Consider the following 15,075-nt stretch of genomic DNA (forward strand, 5'->3'; position numbering starts at 1 on the left):
GAGGGAGGGAGAGGGAGAGAGAGGTGCTGCTGGAGAGAGGGGGGTGCTGCTGGAGAGAGAGAGAGAGAGAGAGAGAGAGAGAGAGAGAGAGAGAGAGAGAGAGAGAGAGAGAGAGAGATCCTTGTTAGGTTTAATCAAGGCTGACTGTGTAAGTGCAGGAGGAGGCTCTTTACTAGAACACAGGTGACTTCTAAGTGGTTACCCCACTGAAGAAAACGACTCCCCCTCCATTTGTCTATTTTCCTGCATGTACAGTTATGTGCACACTAATGAGTGGAAGGGTGCCCTGGGGATCTGTGTATGCGGCATGAGAACATAAGGAGACCTGGGCAGATTTGCAAGTCATTGTTGGCTCTTCATAGAATGTGCTTCTCCAGGGTAGAGCCTATTCTAAGGTCTGCCCCTGTGACCCTGAGGATGGATCCCAGAGGCTCCATCTGCAGTGGGGCCCTTATGAGGGCTTTGCAGAAGTTACTGAACTCCAGAACTGAATAAAAATGAAGCAACAGGCAGGAAAAAGCGAGGCCATCCTTTCCTCCATTCAGGCTCTCAAATGCTCACTGAGTCCGCCTTTGGCTCTCTTGAGGGAACTTGTGGGCACTGGAGCCTCCGAGCTGATTCCTTAGCCAGAACAGCAGCCATGCACTTCACCATCGTTCCGCCACTGCAGTGCGGCAGCAGAAGCAAGTCAGAGGACAGATGACTGGGCTTACACCCAGCTCCACATGCCCTGGGCATGTGAGATGGGCAGGCATACCCTTCTGATCTTGTCTCCCATATGGAGAGAATCCCCAACTCTGTGTTAATATGTGGTTTAGAGTCATTTAATAATATGTGAAGGGTTCGGGGTCAAGTTAGTCCACAGATGCAGCCAGTGAGCAACGGGCAGAATGAACTAAAAAACAAGAAGAAGAAGAAGAAGAAGAAGAAGAAGAAGAAGAAGAAGAAGAGGAGGAGGAGGAGGAGGAGGAGGAGGAGGAGGAGGAGGAGGAGGAGGAGGAGGAGGAAGAGGAGGAAGAAAAGTTTCCAGAAAGCATATGAGGGCCAGGTGCACCCAATTTGTCAGCATAGCAGCTACCACCCTTGTCCTGTAGAACGGGTACAAGAAAAGATGGGTGATGCTATTTAGAAACCTTGTTCCTCTTCCTGCACCAAGGGACACAGTTTACTCCTGTGGGATGCAAGGTCAGCCACTGACTTTTTAGTGAGAGATGGCGTTTCATGGCCCCAGACAGGGAGCCAGGGTGGAGGAAATGACGGCCAGGGTTTGCTGAGGAGAGTATCTCCATGGACACAGGATCCCTATTAGTTTTAAACACAGCCTCTCTGTTGCTCAGGGGGAACTGTGAGACCAGGACCCCATTCTGGGGATGGGGGTGGGCAGAGCCTGCCCCAGAGCAGGGACACCTCCCACCTGAGGGGTTGAAGGAGGAAGCTGAGTTAGTCATGTAGCTCTGCTCAGGACAGGATGACCTACTGAGTGGGTAGCTCTGTAGGGGGCTGTGACTCCCTCGCTTGAGGCAGGACCGTTCTCCTGCTGGCTGGATTCAGAGCCACTTCTGACTCCTTTGCTAGGATGTGTTCAGGGCTGATCTGGAAGTGAGGCTATTTCAGTGGCAGGTGGGTAGGGGGAGGGCTACTCATAGCTGCCCCTAAATCCAAAGCATACCCTGGCTATAGGCTGCCAAATGAAAAGCTAGAACTCAGTCATTTGCCCTTCTATTGCAGATGTTATTAGATAAAAGTGATAAGCTTACCTCTTTAGCAAGAGGTGGTCTATCATCAAAAGTTAAGAGCAGAAGAAGTTGGGAGGTCTGAGGCTTATTTCCCAGAAATACATTGGTTTGCATACTTCAGTGGGGACCATATTTATAAAAAAAAAAAAAAAGAAAATGAAAGAAAGAAAGAAAGAAAGAAAGAAAGAAGGAAGGAAAAAGAAAGAAAGAGAAAAGAAAAGAAAACTAAAATGAAAAGAAAAGGTGTTAGTCCAGCATGAAAGCACATGTCAGCAAATCCAGTGCTTGGGAAGCTGAGGCAGGAGGATCAGAACTAAAGGCTAGCCTTGGCTACATAGCCACTTTGTGTCAACAGCAAAATAAAAAGCAAAACCAAAACAGAAAAAGGGGAAAGGAAAGGCATAGGAATGGGGAGAAGAGGAGAGAAGATACAGAGTAATCTGGAGCATCCAGCAGCCAGCTGAAAGGTCAGGGCTACTGTTGCTTTAGTGTCCTGCTGATGGACAGAGGAGCTGTGTGGACCTTCTCCCTGATCCAGGGCCTCCCACGAGCGCCCAGAGAACAGAGCAGAGGGTGACAGGTGATACTGAGAGTGAGGAATAAAGCGATTCTAGATCAAGCCAAGCTAAAGAGGCTTGATCCAGGGTCGTAGACGCATAGCAGGCACTGCTTTCCTTAATAGGAGGAAGTTTTCTATCATGCTGTATGTTCCCCTGTGGAACCCCCCCAACCACTGCTGTATATAATTTGCACGTGGTGTATGTTTGGTCCTGGGATTGGAGCCAGGGCCTTGTTCACACTTGGCAAGTATTACCACTGAGCCACACAGGCCACACAAACCCTTCAAGAATCAGGTCTGACTTACAGTATTCGTTACATTTATCACCACTGTAACCAAATACCCGGAGAGGCGTGAGGAAGAACGGGTCTATCATGGCAGAAGGCACAGTGGCTGGCTACGTAGTCTGGTCAGGAAGCATAAGTAATGGATGCTAGTGTTTTACTCAGTTGCCCATTTTTATTCACTCTGGGACCTGAGCCCATGAATGGAGCCACCCATATTCAGGGTGAGGCTTTCTGCCCTAGGTCCCTTGCAGACATGCACAGATAATTCTAGAGCCTGTCAGATTGACAGTCAATACTAGCCATCAGAGCTTCATCCTGCAATTGCTTAAGCTAGACTCAAAGTACCCTTGTGTTTACTTGGCTATACGTTCCACTTCATTTTGTGTGTCCCCATATAGCCTGGTTCTTTGTGAGTTTTATGCCTAAACAGACACAACGGTCCCTGGGATTAGGTATGGGGTGAAGGAAAGTTGAGTAATAAAAGTTCAGCTTCCCTAGTGTAGAATGACTGGGAGGAAGAGGTAGCTCCCTGGAAACCGTCCGTACCTCACTCTCCACAAGCTCAGCCTAGGATGCTCTGGGCTCCCACCAGTCCTATGGTACCAGTCCTATGGTACCCTTTTCTGAGCCCACCTGACTCCTCCACTCATTTTCCTCACCCTGCCCCAGAAACCATCCCAGCTCTTCTAGAGGTCAAAATCTTTGATGTCTAGGAAGCCATACCCCTCTGGTTACATTTGCCAGATGGGTTAAAATATAAGACGCCCCATTTTGCATGACAAAGGCCAAATTGTGGTCAGCATGTGCATAGCCCAAACAGTACAAGGGTTTTATTTATGCTAGCATCTCATCTGTGTTTATCTGATATTCGAGTGTCACTGGTTGTCCCCCGTTCCATTGGACAGCTCTGTTCTGGGACCTGGGATGTTCTGTTGGTGGTGCTGTCCCTAGAGAATTAAAGGTGATGGAGTGGAGACCACAGGGTGAGAAAGCATGGAGAATCCTGTTCTGATGCCTTCTATGGCCTCGATGGTCAGGAGATAGACGCCTTTGCAGTCTCCACTAGTCTAGGGATAGGGTCAAAGAGAAAGCAGTTGGTGAGGAGCAGCAGCTTGAGTCTCAGGAGGTCAAGGTCAGTGTATGCCAGTGACCGCAGCTCTGAGATCAGCCTGCTTAGGTTTGAAACAGAACCCTGGTCCTGAGCTGCAGTGTAGTCTTGGGCTCCATTCTCTCTGTCCCACAGTCTCCTCACCTGTGGGAAGGGGACAGGTGTAGTGTGTCTGTCAGTGTGAGACCTGTGTCTAGATGAGGGCTGGTGACATGGCTCAGCTGGTAAAGGTGCTTGTCATCAAGCCTGATGGCTTGAGGTTGTTAGCTGGAACCAACATAGCAGAAGGATAAAACTGACTGTTGGAGTTGTCCTTCAGCTTCTGCGTGTGCCTCGTTGTGTGTAAGCCTCTATATCCCCCCCACACATATACAATAATCTCTCTCTCACACACACATACATACACAATCACACACCTGTACATACACACTCTTTCACACACACATACTCTCTCACAGAGAAATGAATGAATGAATGAATAAATGAATAAATAAATAAATAAATAAATAAATAAATAAATAAATAAATGTAAAGGTGTCCAGCTGAAGCTCTGAGCAGCACCCAGGGTGTATTAAATAATCCAATAGGTGGCGGCTCTCAAGATTCCTCCCTCTCCTTTAGCGCTCTAGATATCCTGTTGCATTTAGTGAAAGGGGCTTCTAAGTTTATCCTGAGGGATAGCAGTAATGGCTCAGGTCATATACTGCAGATCAGGCACAGAGAGGGCTGAGTAGTCCTTCAGGGGCAGCTGTACACAGCCTGTGCCTATTCTTTTTTTTTTTTTAATTTTTATTGGATGTTTTATTTACATTTCCTATGTTGTCCCCTTACCCCATCCCCCACCCACCCAGGAACCCCCCATCCCCTCACCCCTCCTCCTTCTTCTCTGTGGATGTAACCTCTATCTACCCCCCCCCCACTCACACCTCCCCACCCTCAAAATTCCCACCTCCTGGGGCATCCAGCCTTCATGTGGTCAAGGTTCTCTTCTTCCACCTATACCCAGCAGGGCCCTCCACTCTTACATATTCAACTGAAGCACTGGATCCCTCCCTAAGTGCTCCCAGGCTGGTGGTTTAGACCCTGGGAGCTGTGGTTGGTTGGTATTGCTCTCCTCATGGTGCCACAAATCCTTTCAGCTCTCCTTCAGTCTTCACTCTAACTCCTCTATTGAGAACCCCATGATCAGTTCAATGGCTAGTTGTGAGCATCTGCCTCTTAGTATGTCAGACTCTTGAAGACCTCTGAGGAGATATCCATATCAGGCTCTTATCAGCATGCACTTCCTGACTTCCACATCAGCCTCTACCTTTGGTGATTGCACATGGGATAGATACTCAGGTGGAGTAGTCTTGAGACGGCCCCTCCTTCAGTTTCTCTCCCTCACTTTGTCTCCATATTTGCTCCCTTGAGTATTTTGTTGCTCCTTCTAAGAAGGACCGAATCACTCCCACTTGGTCTTCCTTCTTTATGGGCTTCATGTGGCCTGTGAGTTGCATCTTGGGCATTTCAAGGTTCTGGGCTAATATCCAATAATCAGTGAGTGAATACCATGTGTGTTCTTTTGTGATTGGCTTACCTCACTCAGGATGATAATTTCTAGTTCCATCCATTTACCTAGGAACCTCTCGAATTCATTGTTTTTAATAGCTGAGTAATACTCCATTGTGTAAATATACCACATTTTTTGAATCCATTCCTCAGTTGAAGGACATCTGGGTTCTTTCCAGTTCCTGGCTATTATAAACAAGGCTGCTATGAACATAGTTGAGCATATGTCCTTGTTATATGTTCGAGCATCTTCTGGGTATATGCCTAGGAGTGGTATAGCTGGATCCTCAGGTAATGCTATGTCCAATTTTCTGAGGAACCGCCAGACTGATTTCCAAAGTGGTTGCACCATCTTGCAGGCCCTTGTACAAAGCTCAAGTCTAAGTTGATAAAGGACCTCCACATAAAACCAGATACACTGAAACTAATAGAAGAGAAGGTGGGGAAGAGCCTGGAATACTTGGGCACAGGGGAAAAGTTCCTGAACAGAACTCCAATGGCATATGCTCTTAAGATCAAGAATTGACAAATGGGACTTCATAAAATTGCAAAGTTTCTGTAAGGCAAAGGACACTGTCAATAGGACAAAACTACAACCAACAAATTGGGAAAAGATCTTTACCAATCCTTCATCTGATAGAGGGCTAATATCCGATATATACAAAGAACTCAAGAAATTAGACTCCAGACAACCAAATTACCCTATTAAAAAATGGGGTATAGAGCTTAACAAAGAGTTTTCAACGGAAGAAACTCAAATGGCCGAGAAGCACCTAAAGAAATGTTCAGCATCCTTAGTCGTCAGGGAAATGCAAATCAAAACAACCCTGAGATTCCATCTCACACCAGTCAGAATGGCTAAGATTAAAAACTCAGGTGATAGTAGATGCTGTCGAGGGTGTGGAGAAAGAGACTGTGCCTATTCTTATAAATAAGGTTTGACTGTAGTGCCAATGGCTGCTTTCAGACCAGAGAATGGAAACTGAGCCATTGCAGCACAGAGCATATTAGCTGGGCCGTTACAAAAGAAGTTTGCCAATCTATCGGCACTAGTTTATTGCATATATATATATGTGTGTGTGTGTGTGTATCTTGCACACATGTGCACACATATGCATATAAATGACATGTTTTGTCACTTATAGAACATGTATATTTTATTATTTATATTTAATTCTCTCAATACATGCTTTTCTGCCAGGAAGTACACTGTATATCAGCTGCATAAAGAACACTGACATTTAGAGTCCAGAGATGGAAACAGTCATGTAAAGAAAGCTCACCAGCAGGCTCTCCTGCGGGGTACATGAATGACAGAACGGGAATGAGTGATGCAGGAAGTGACATGTGATCAAAACCCCAATGTAATGCAGCAAACGGCTGCCAGAAGCTTCAGGCACTTACAGTGTGGACATATGTACGTCTAAGTGAATTAAATGGCAGGGGAGCCTGCTTGGACCATGAGTTCAGTGATTGTGGAAACCAATTATCAATGACACTGGGACATTATTCTCTATTCTAGGGAGATCTATATGTTTTTGAGGAGGTTTTGTGGTTTATGGCAAGACATTGTATTAATTGGGATTCTCTAAAGAAATAGAACTGATAGAATGAAAATTGTATATATGTATGTGTCTAGATAGATACATAGATGATACATATGTAAATAGATTAGATAGATAGAGAGATAGAGAGATAGAGAGATAGAGAGATAGAGAGATAGATAGTAGATAGATAGATAGATAGATAGATAGATAACATACATACACACACATGCATACATGCATACATACATACATACATACATACATACATTATATAGATGATAGACAGACAGATAGATAGATAATCATAAGGGAGTTTATTAGGATGGTTTACAGACTGGCCAAGAATGGGGAAGTTCTTCAGTCTACTCCACTTGATGTATCAGCAGTCTCAATCTGGTGCTAAATTCCCAAGGAATTTTTAGAGAACTCCTGATCTCCAGGCTATGTTAGAATCCTGAAGAACTACACTCTAATCTCAGTGAAGGGAAGCCTCGGAAACAGAATAGAGGAACTTGTCAACAAGAATGAGGGCAATCAGGCAAACAAACAAACAAACAAACAAACAAACAAAACAACCCATAAGACTTCCTTCTTCCATGTCATTTATGTGGGCAAATCTAGGGTGGGTCTTTTCACCTCAAATGATGCAATAAAAATAACCTTGGGTTTTAGTTGATTCCAGATATGGTAACATCGACAATCAAGATGATCTTTGGATGGATGAGTGTGTGTTTGCTAGATGGATAGTTGGAGAGAAGAAGGTGCTTGGGGGTACCTGTGCTTCAGAATAGTAATGATGGTAGGAATAACATGGGGATGAAGGAAGAAGGCAGAGAGATCTACAGGGGTCAGATCACAGGTGGAACCTCAGAGCAAGGAAAGGTCTCCAAAGAATCCTTTCATCTCCTTCCCTTTACTCCTTGTTAATCTGCCAAACCATTAATTATTCTCTAACGAGTGACTGGGAGGTCCAAGGGCCTGCTTTTGCTGGTTCACCTTGGAGGGGTGCTCTATGGTACTCTCTCAGGCATTAATCAGGACAGTATATGAGAAGCAGGGGGCGTAGTAGTGGAGAGAGTTGGTCTAACAGATCCAGGGGAGAATGGTAAATCTTCATCTGAGGAAGGAATGGCAGGGCTGGTGTGATGTTCAGAGAATAGAGTGTATCAGAGGAGAAGCCAGGCTACTTCTTTGGGAAAGAAAGGGCCTGGGTCTGCACAGGCCTGAGCACAGAGATTTCCACAAGTCAGGCTGACTAGAAAATGAAGGGAAGCCAGTTGTCATAGCTTGCTGTCAACTCCAGACTCCTGGTGCTATCTCCTAGAATTGAAGTTATAGTTCAGGAACTTTGGCATCCTGTGCTGGCATCAGGCTTTGTAAGATTCTGAAACCTCTGACCTTGGTGCCAAGGATGGCAAAGATTGCCAGCCTGAGTCATAGGAACAGGTTCAAGGTGGAGGACTCATGTGTGACAAGTGTCAGGGAGAGCTGGACAGGAGAGGACCGCTGATTTGTGGGGTCTTTGACACCACTTGTCTTGGTGTTTTTGACAAGATCAAGCTCCAGGTCCATCTGCCTCATCGCCACACCTGCTCCTGGAGAGGACAGTGTGCGTTCCTGGTCTACAGCATGCTGGGCATTCATATGGAATGGTGACCACAGGAACAGCACAGAATGGGTGTGAGAGATGTGGGCTCTGGGGACAGGTGCACCCTTACAACTTGCCTCTTGACCTTCCTTGCACATTTGGCCTTAACTCGGTACCCCATCTTCCCTGGCAACCATGTGTATCTCAGCAAGGCCTCTGTCCTTAGGTGGGCAGGAGGATTGGGTAATCTCACCAGACTAGTTATTAAAGTTTTATTAGAATTATTACTCATCAAGCATTATTGTGTGAAACTAGACCAGTCAAGAACAAAAAAGGCCACCAATTGCAATTCTCATGGGGGTATGCTTTGTAGTAGGATAACACCATAAGTCAATGACTGTCAAATTGACCATCTTGCAGATGATATCTCATCCTTGATGCAAAGTTTATGTAAACATATTAAATCATACATGAAAATATATTAGTTTTGGGAATGGCAGTGCACACCTGTAATTCTAGCACTTCGAAGGTAAAGGCAGAGGGGATCAGGAATTCAAGGCCATCCTTGGTGTCATAGTGAATTTGAGGCCAGCCTGAGCTACATCAGACTCTGCCTCAAAAACAATACAAAACAAAAACAACCCCCCCCCAAAAAAAAGAGAAGGGGGAAAGGAAAGAAGAAAACCACATATATGACGATTTATTTTAAATGTGTCTTATAGACAAGGCATGAGTAAGTATGCAGTGAATTGCATTCACAAGTCTAACCGCTAGAACGGCAGATGTTGGGAAGACGATGAGCATCATGGGTCCTGACATCAGAATCAGATCTCTTCCATCCTTCACCCCAGGCCCTGGTTCTCCCTGGCCAGATGCAAACTCACCACAGCCATGGTTTCCTCTAGTCACACACTGGTGGCTATGGGAAGACAAACTTCTTTGTCTCAAATCTTTCCCAGCTTTCCTGCCTCTTTAAGTCAGTCACATGGCCGTGAGGACTGGTCTAGTTACTTGATGGTAGCTAAGACATCAAGACATATAGAGGGTGCATGGATAGCATAAGGGATTCTTCGTTATATGATGAGAGCCCAAGTCTCCAATTAAAAATCAAACCTGGCATGATGTAGCTCTAGCTGAATTCCAGCCACAGAGGAGAGCCATTGTCCTATAATCACAGAGAATATTATGCTGGTTGGCAAGAGCTGGGCTTTGTTAGAGGGCGAAACTCCCCACTGCTAATCTACAACAGAACAGTTCAATGCCAAGCACAGCCTTAATAATACCGTGTGGGCCATGTTGGATGTAAATAGCCCACTCGTGATTTTTGTAAGCAATCAAAGGGAAGTTTTATAGACAGAAGAGCAAGATCAACTATAATATCTGTGCCGGAAAAAAAAAACTCATGGGGAACGCAACAACATTGGCAAAACAAAAACACAAACAAAACCAAAAACCCTAAGAACTTGTGCCTTAGAAAGACTTCTTTGTGGAGCATCTATAATCTGTGACTGTCCAAAGACCTTCATTAGACACATAACAAAAAAGACTATACTTCAGACATTACCCTTGATATTATTTAGTGACAAATGTGCAGGATGGTTACAATAAATTTTTTTAAATCAGTATTAAATAAGGGCTCTCAAGTGGTCACCTCTAATGTCTAAAGAAGTTTCTGTCCCTGGAGGAATCAGGAGAAAGGGAACTCAGAGCCAGAAAGACCCTGGTTCGCAACCAGGCTCTTCCATTGCTAGCTGCATGTCCTTGGCCAAGCAAGCTGCTTCTGCTCTCTGCCTCAGTACTGTCATCTGTGAAGTGAGGACAACATACACGTGGCCTACAGATTCCTTTGCTACATTAAATAAACTTGTTATCCAGGCCCAGAAGCCTACAGAGTACTCAGTGGGTATTAGAAATAAAATTTTAACCTCCATGACAGCCCTACTATGTGTTAAATTATCTCCCACAATCTTTTGAAGACCCAGTGCCCAGTACCTGTCAAATGTGACCTTTGGAAATGGTCTTTGCAGAAGATAATGTCGTGTTGCATTCACAAGGGTGTACACTGCCCAGTAGATGACACGGAGGTGTAGCAGGAGGACCTCAGATGGGCAGGGACAACTAGAGGGATGCATCTGCCCACTAAGAATCCCAGAGGTTGCCAGCACCAGGAAAAGTGGGAGGAAGAAAGGAAAGTTAATCTGCACCCCCAGCCCCACCCCTACCCCGACAAGGCTTTCTTCTGGCCTCTATAGGCACTGATGACAATGACAGTGTTGTTGCTAGTACCCTCTTGGTGTTACTTTGTTACGTCCTCAGCCTGCTTTTAGAAGAGGAAAAACTGCTCGGTCTCCAAACAAGGAATGGAGACCCAAAGAGGCATGGGGTGAAGTTTGCATCTCTGCATCCTGCCAAAGATGGAGGAGCTGGATACTAACCCAGCCCTCACTGAGCCTCAAGACAGTGAGTGCACTCTTCCTTCATTGCGTGACCTCTTTGGATCAGTGATTGGGATTTTAAAAGGTGTCGTGAGGAGTGGGCCCCACTCGTTACAGCTGGGTCCCAGTTGAGACCCATTTCAGAGCGGTCTGATTATGAACAGCTCATTAAATAAGGAACGGTAAGCATTTGAGAGTGACTTTTTAAAAAAAGAATCAACTTTTATTTATAGTGACGTTCCAGTCATTAATTTCAAAGGAAGAAAGCCCAAAGCAGAAGCAGGTTCATTAAAAATTTGACATTAGTAATTTAATTAAATTGGGTCTTTGCGTCTTGTTGCGGAAAATGAAACGTTAGTTCTACACCAGTTCTCAGCTGGTTTCCAGTCAGTTCTCTCCCCTCACCTTAGCTTGCTTGCTTCTCTAAATGTTTACCTGGCTCCCTCTACTCCAAGTACTTACACACACCGATTGCTTGTGCTGTAAGCCAGCAGCAGGACACCAAGAGAAAGACTGGGTGAATTAAGAGTAGGAGATGATTGGAAATGCAACTGAGCCAAAAGCAGGGCATCTTGGGAAAAGTTAGGTGAACAGGCAGTAAGGGACTATGAGAAATGCTCAGTGAGCCAGCAATGTGGGGGTGGTCATAGGAAATACAGCTGAGCCAGTAGCAGGGCATTCTGGGAAATGTTCAGCAAATCACCTGTAGAGGGTCATGGGAAATGTAACTGAGCCTACTTGGAGGGCCCTAGGAAACAAAAACTGGGTCAGCAGTAGGGAATCATGGGAAAACTGAGTCAGCAGCAAAGAATTGTGGGAAACATCCCATGAGCTACCAGCAGAGGATTGTGGGAAACATCTACTGAGCCAGCAACAGCTGATCATAGGAAATGAGTGAGCTGTAGCAGAGGCTTATGGGAAATGGTAGCCAGGGCCAACTGACAGTAGCAGAATTAGTTTCTTGCACCTGGGTCATCTGACCTGTCAGGGGTAGAGAATGGAGTAGGAAGAACTTTTGGTTCCTTAAAATTATTCCAAAGCAGGCCTCCAAAGATGGAGACCTACCTGGATGGATATACTCCAATCGTTGAGCACAGAAGGCCCACAATAAATGTTTGTTGCAAAAATGAATTGATACATGACTAGATGGCTTAAATAACTAATTAGCCCACTTTGATGCCCCTTTAAGTACCAGGTACTCTGTTAGTCTCCAGGGTACACATGTGAGCCAACCCCACCCACTGTCGTCCTGATCCTGAAACCCAATAGGAAGAAGATGTGGTAGGTACGTGTAGCTTTTATCAGTATCACACACATCGCAGGATATGTGAGGAAAATGAGGCTCAAAAGCCTTATGTGACGTCAGGCAGGAGACAGAAAACCTGGCCTCAGACCCAGACTAGAATGGCTCCAAAGCCTGCCATTTCCCTCTGCATGGGGCTGTGCCCTTACAGAAAGGGAGGAAACGAAGGGTTAGGAGGAGATGAAGTTGGAGAAAGCTGTCTTATAGATGGTGGAGAACCTTGGGTCCAGTGAAGAGGGTCTAGAAGAGAGGCACCAACAGCATGTGGGCAGGAAGAAGAGGCTATAAAGGCCTTAGGGAGGCCAGGGGACGCAGCCGCTCCTCATTTTCCTCTTAGTTGGCCACTTCAAGACCCCTGAGCCACATGTTAGCTTTCTGGAACTGTAGCATATTTGTTCCATCTGTCTGAAACATCCTGAGCCCCCTCCCTACCTTGTCCATCTCCCACTATCCCAGGTGTATCTTTAAAGGCGCTCATACCTGGGGGAGGGGGAAAGGGGCTGAATGCTTGATTCACTTTCTTTGTGCTCATGCGTGTGCCAGGCTTTGTCATAAGCCCTTTGAGACCCCAAGCTCGTTTAAATAGTTACCAGGGAGGTGCTGCTGTGATCTCCACTTACCAGTGAGTGACAGAGCAGCTAAGAGACTTTGTCTTGGCTCTAGGGAGGTTCTGGAGTCTGCGCTCTTCCCATTATTCTGCTTCGGGCTTCTCAGGGATGGCTTCATAAACTATTGCTGGCAAGGGGATGGGGGAAGCTGGAGACTCACGGAGAAGAACTGACAGTGATCCTGTCAGGCTGACATTTCTGGTCAGTGCTCTGTGGTGCTCTCCAGCGGTGGTGGGGTAGCCTTTGGAGGTCAGGCATTTTCCAACCATGAGAGAGGAAGCTGGGACTGGAGGAAACAGGAGACACGTGGGCACACAAGTGCTGCATCCTCCCTCCAAGGCTGACGGGTCACGATGCTCTTGCACTCTCGCCGATGGCCATTTGCTCAGGATAATGACAGTACACACGCAAGGGCTTTGATTGCTTGGGCTCCAGTTACATACTGTACAGCCTGTTCCCAGCTCCCAGTGCCCACTTTACACAGGCTGACCTCACGAGAACCCGAGAATTTAAGTTTGTCTCCCTTCCTCTCTGCTTAGTCCAGCTTCCCCTGCACCCGCTCTACCCACAGATGCCTCTGCTGTTAGATAGGGTGGCAGTCACGAAAGAAAGGACACTGAGTTCACAGAGCGATGAGCAACGGCCAAATTTACTCTTTGACTCTAGTGTGAGCTCTTTACTTAAGGCAGCCATGCCCAAGATGTTAGTGTACCCCACAGAGGGCAGGCCCCTTCTCTAGTAACGAGGATGGATGGAACTAATACTCAGTGCTGCATATGAACAAGCAGACCCTCTGGATACTCGATAAAAATCCTCAACCTCTGACCTCTGGGATGTAACCCATTCTCTGGTAATCAGCAACTGAGAAAGGACAGCCGGTCAGTAGTGGCCAGCTACACTCAGAGAAGAAATGAGGTCTAGGCGGGTGGCCTGGCCCAAGGGCAGTTGCCAAGACCTAGGATGTACAGGCTCAAACTCAGCTCACCAGCTACATTCCCCTCTCTCCACAGTTCTCCCAAGCCACACCTGTGGGAACCCAGGGAGGCTGCCCAATGGTATCCAGCAAGGCTCCACCTTCAACCTGGGCGACAAGGTCCGCTACAGCTGCAACCCCGGCTTCTTCCTGGAGGGCCACGCAGTGCTCACCTGCCATGCCAGCTCCGAGAACAGTGCCACGTGGGACTTCCCTTTGCCGTCCTGCAGAGGTAGGTGACTTAGAGGACCTGATAGGACCTAGTGGCAGTCGGGAAAGAGTCCCAAACTTCTAGCAGAATCTGTCTATGGGCAGAGTTGCACCCTATCCAATGAGACTTGGATTCTCTTTCATGAGAATCTCAAATTTAGGAACACTGAAGGTCCTTGGGTCCCCAGGTGCTTCCCCCTAGGGTCCCCAGACTCACCTGACTTCCTAGTTTTTAGATATACACTCCTCAGGTTGTGCTCATATTAAGAAATTCAGTCCAACTTTGTGCCCTGCTCACTGGCCCCATCTCAGAAGAGCCTACTTCCTTCTTGTTAGAACCATCACTATTAGACACTCATCCGTGGAGTGCTCCCCTACAAGTTTCCTAATAGACCTGTGCTGGCATTCTTCCTTTTTCACCTATAAATTCACCTTTCCTCCCAGTTCCAAGCAAGTCAAGGCATTGGTCACCCTACTGTTCGTTATTGTCCCTCCCTACTCATCATAGACAAATAAGTGTCAATCATTCCTATTTGATAATAAACATACATGATCTTCTTTTTAAGACCTTAGAAAATACAGGAAAAGAAAATAGGGGTAAACAAATGAATTATATACATTCAAATCATGGTGTGTGTGCAATTTGTGGTGGTTTGAATATGCTTGCCTCAAGAAGTAGCACTATAAGGAGGTGTGGCCTTATTGAAGTAGGTGTGGCTTTGTTGTAGGAAGTATGTCACTGTGGGGGTGGGAAATGAGACACTCCTCCTAACCACAAGGGAGCCAGTTTTTTCCTGGTGGCCTATAGATGAAGATGTAGAACTCTCAGTTCCTCCTGCACCATGCCTGTCTGGATGCTGCCATGCTCCTGCCTTCATGATAATGATAATGGACTGAACTCTGAACCTGTAAGCCAGCCCCAATTAAATGTTGTCCTTATAAGAGTTGCCTTGGTCATGGTGTCTGTTCACAGCAGGAAAACCCTAACTAAGACAGCATTACATTTTTATTGTGTCCATTGCTGAAACAAAATACCTGACAAAAGCAACCTTCATAAGCAAGGCTTATTTTGACTACCAGTCCAAGGGAGATGTAGTGTATCATGGCAAGGAAGCCATGGTGGCAGGAGCATGAGGTGGTTCATTGTGCCTGCAGTCTAAATACGGGGGT

At 46.2% G+C, this 15,075-nt stretch overlaps 1 protein-coding gene across 1 annotated transcript in view; it reads left to right on the top strand.

Moving 5' to 3' along the window:
* Nucleotides 1–15,075, top strand: part of Csmd2 (CUB and Sushi multiple domains 2) — a 583,606-nt gene that overhangs the window by 207,850 nt on the left and 360,681 nt on the right. Inside the window, exon 4 of the mRNA XM_028759696.1 lies at nucleotides 13,733–13,927. Within this exon, the coding sequence (XP_028615529.1) occupies nucleotides 13,733–13,927 (195 nt within the window). The remainder of the gene's footprint in view (nucleotides 1–13,732; nucleotides 13,928–15,075) is intronic.

The sequence above is a fragment of the Grammomys surdaster genome, unplaced genomic scaffold (genome assembly GCF_004785775.1).
Source record: "Grammomys surdaster isolate TR1022 unplaced genomic scaffold, NIH_TR_1.0 126313, whole genome shotgun sequence".
Taxonomy (NCBI): Eukaryota; Metazoa; Chordata; class Mammalia; order Rodentia; family Muridae; genus Grammomys; species Grammomys surdaster.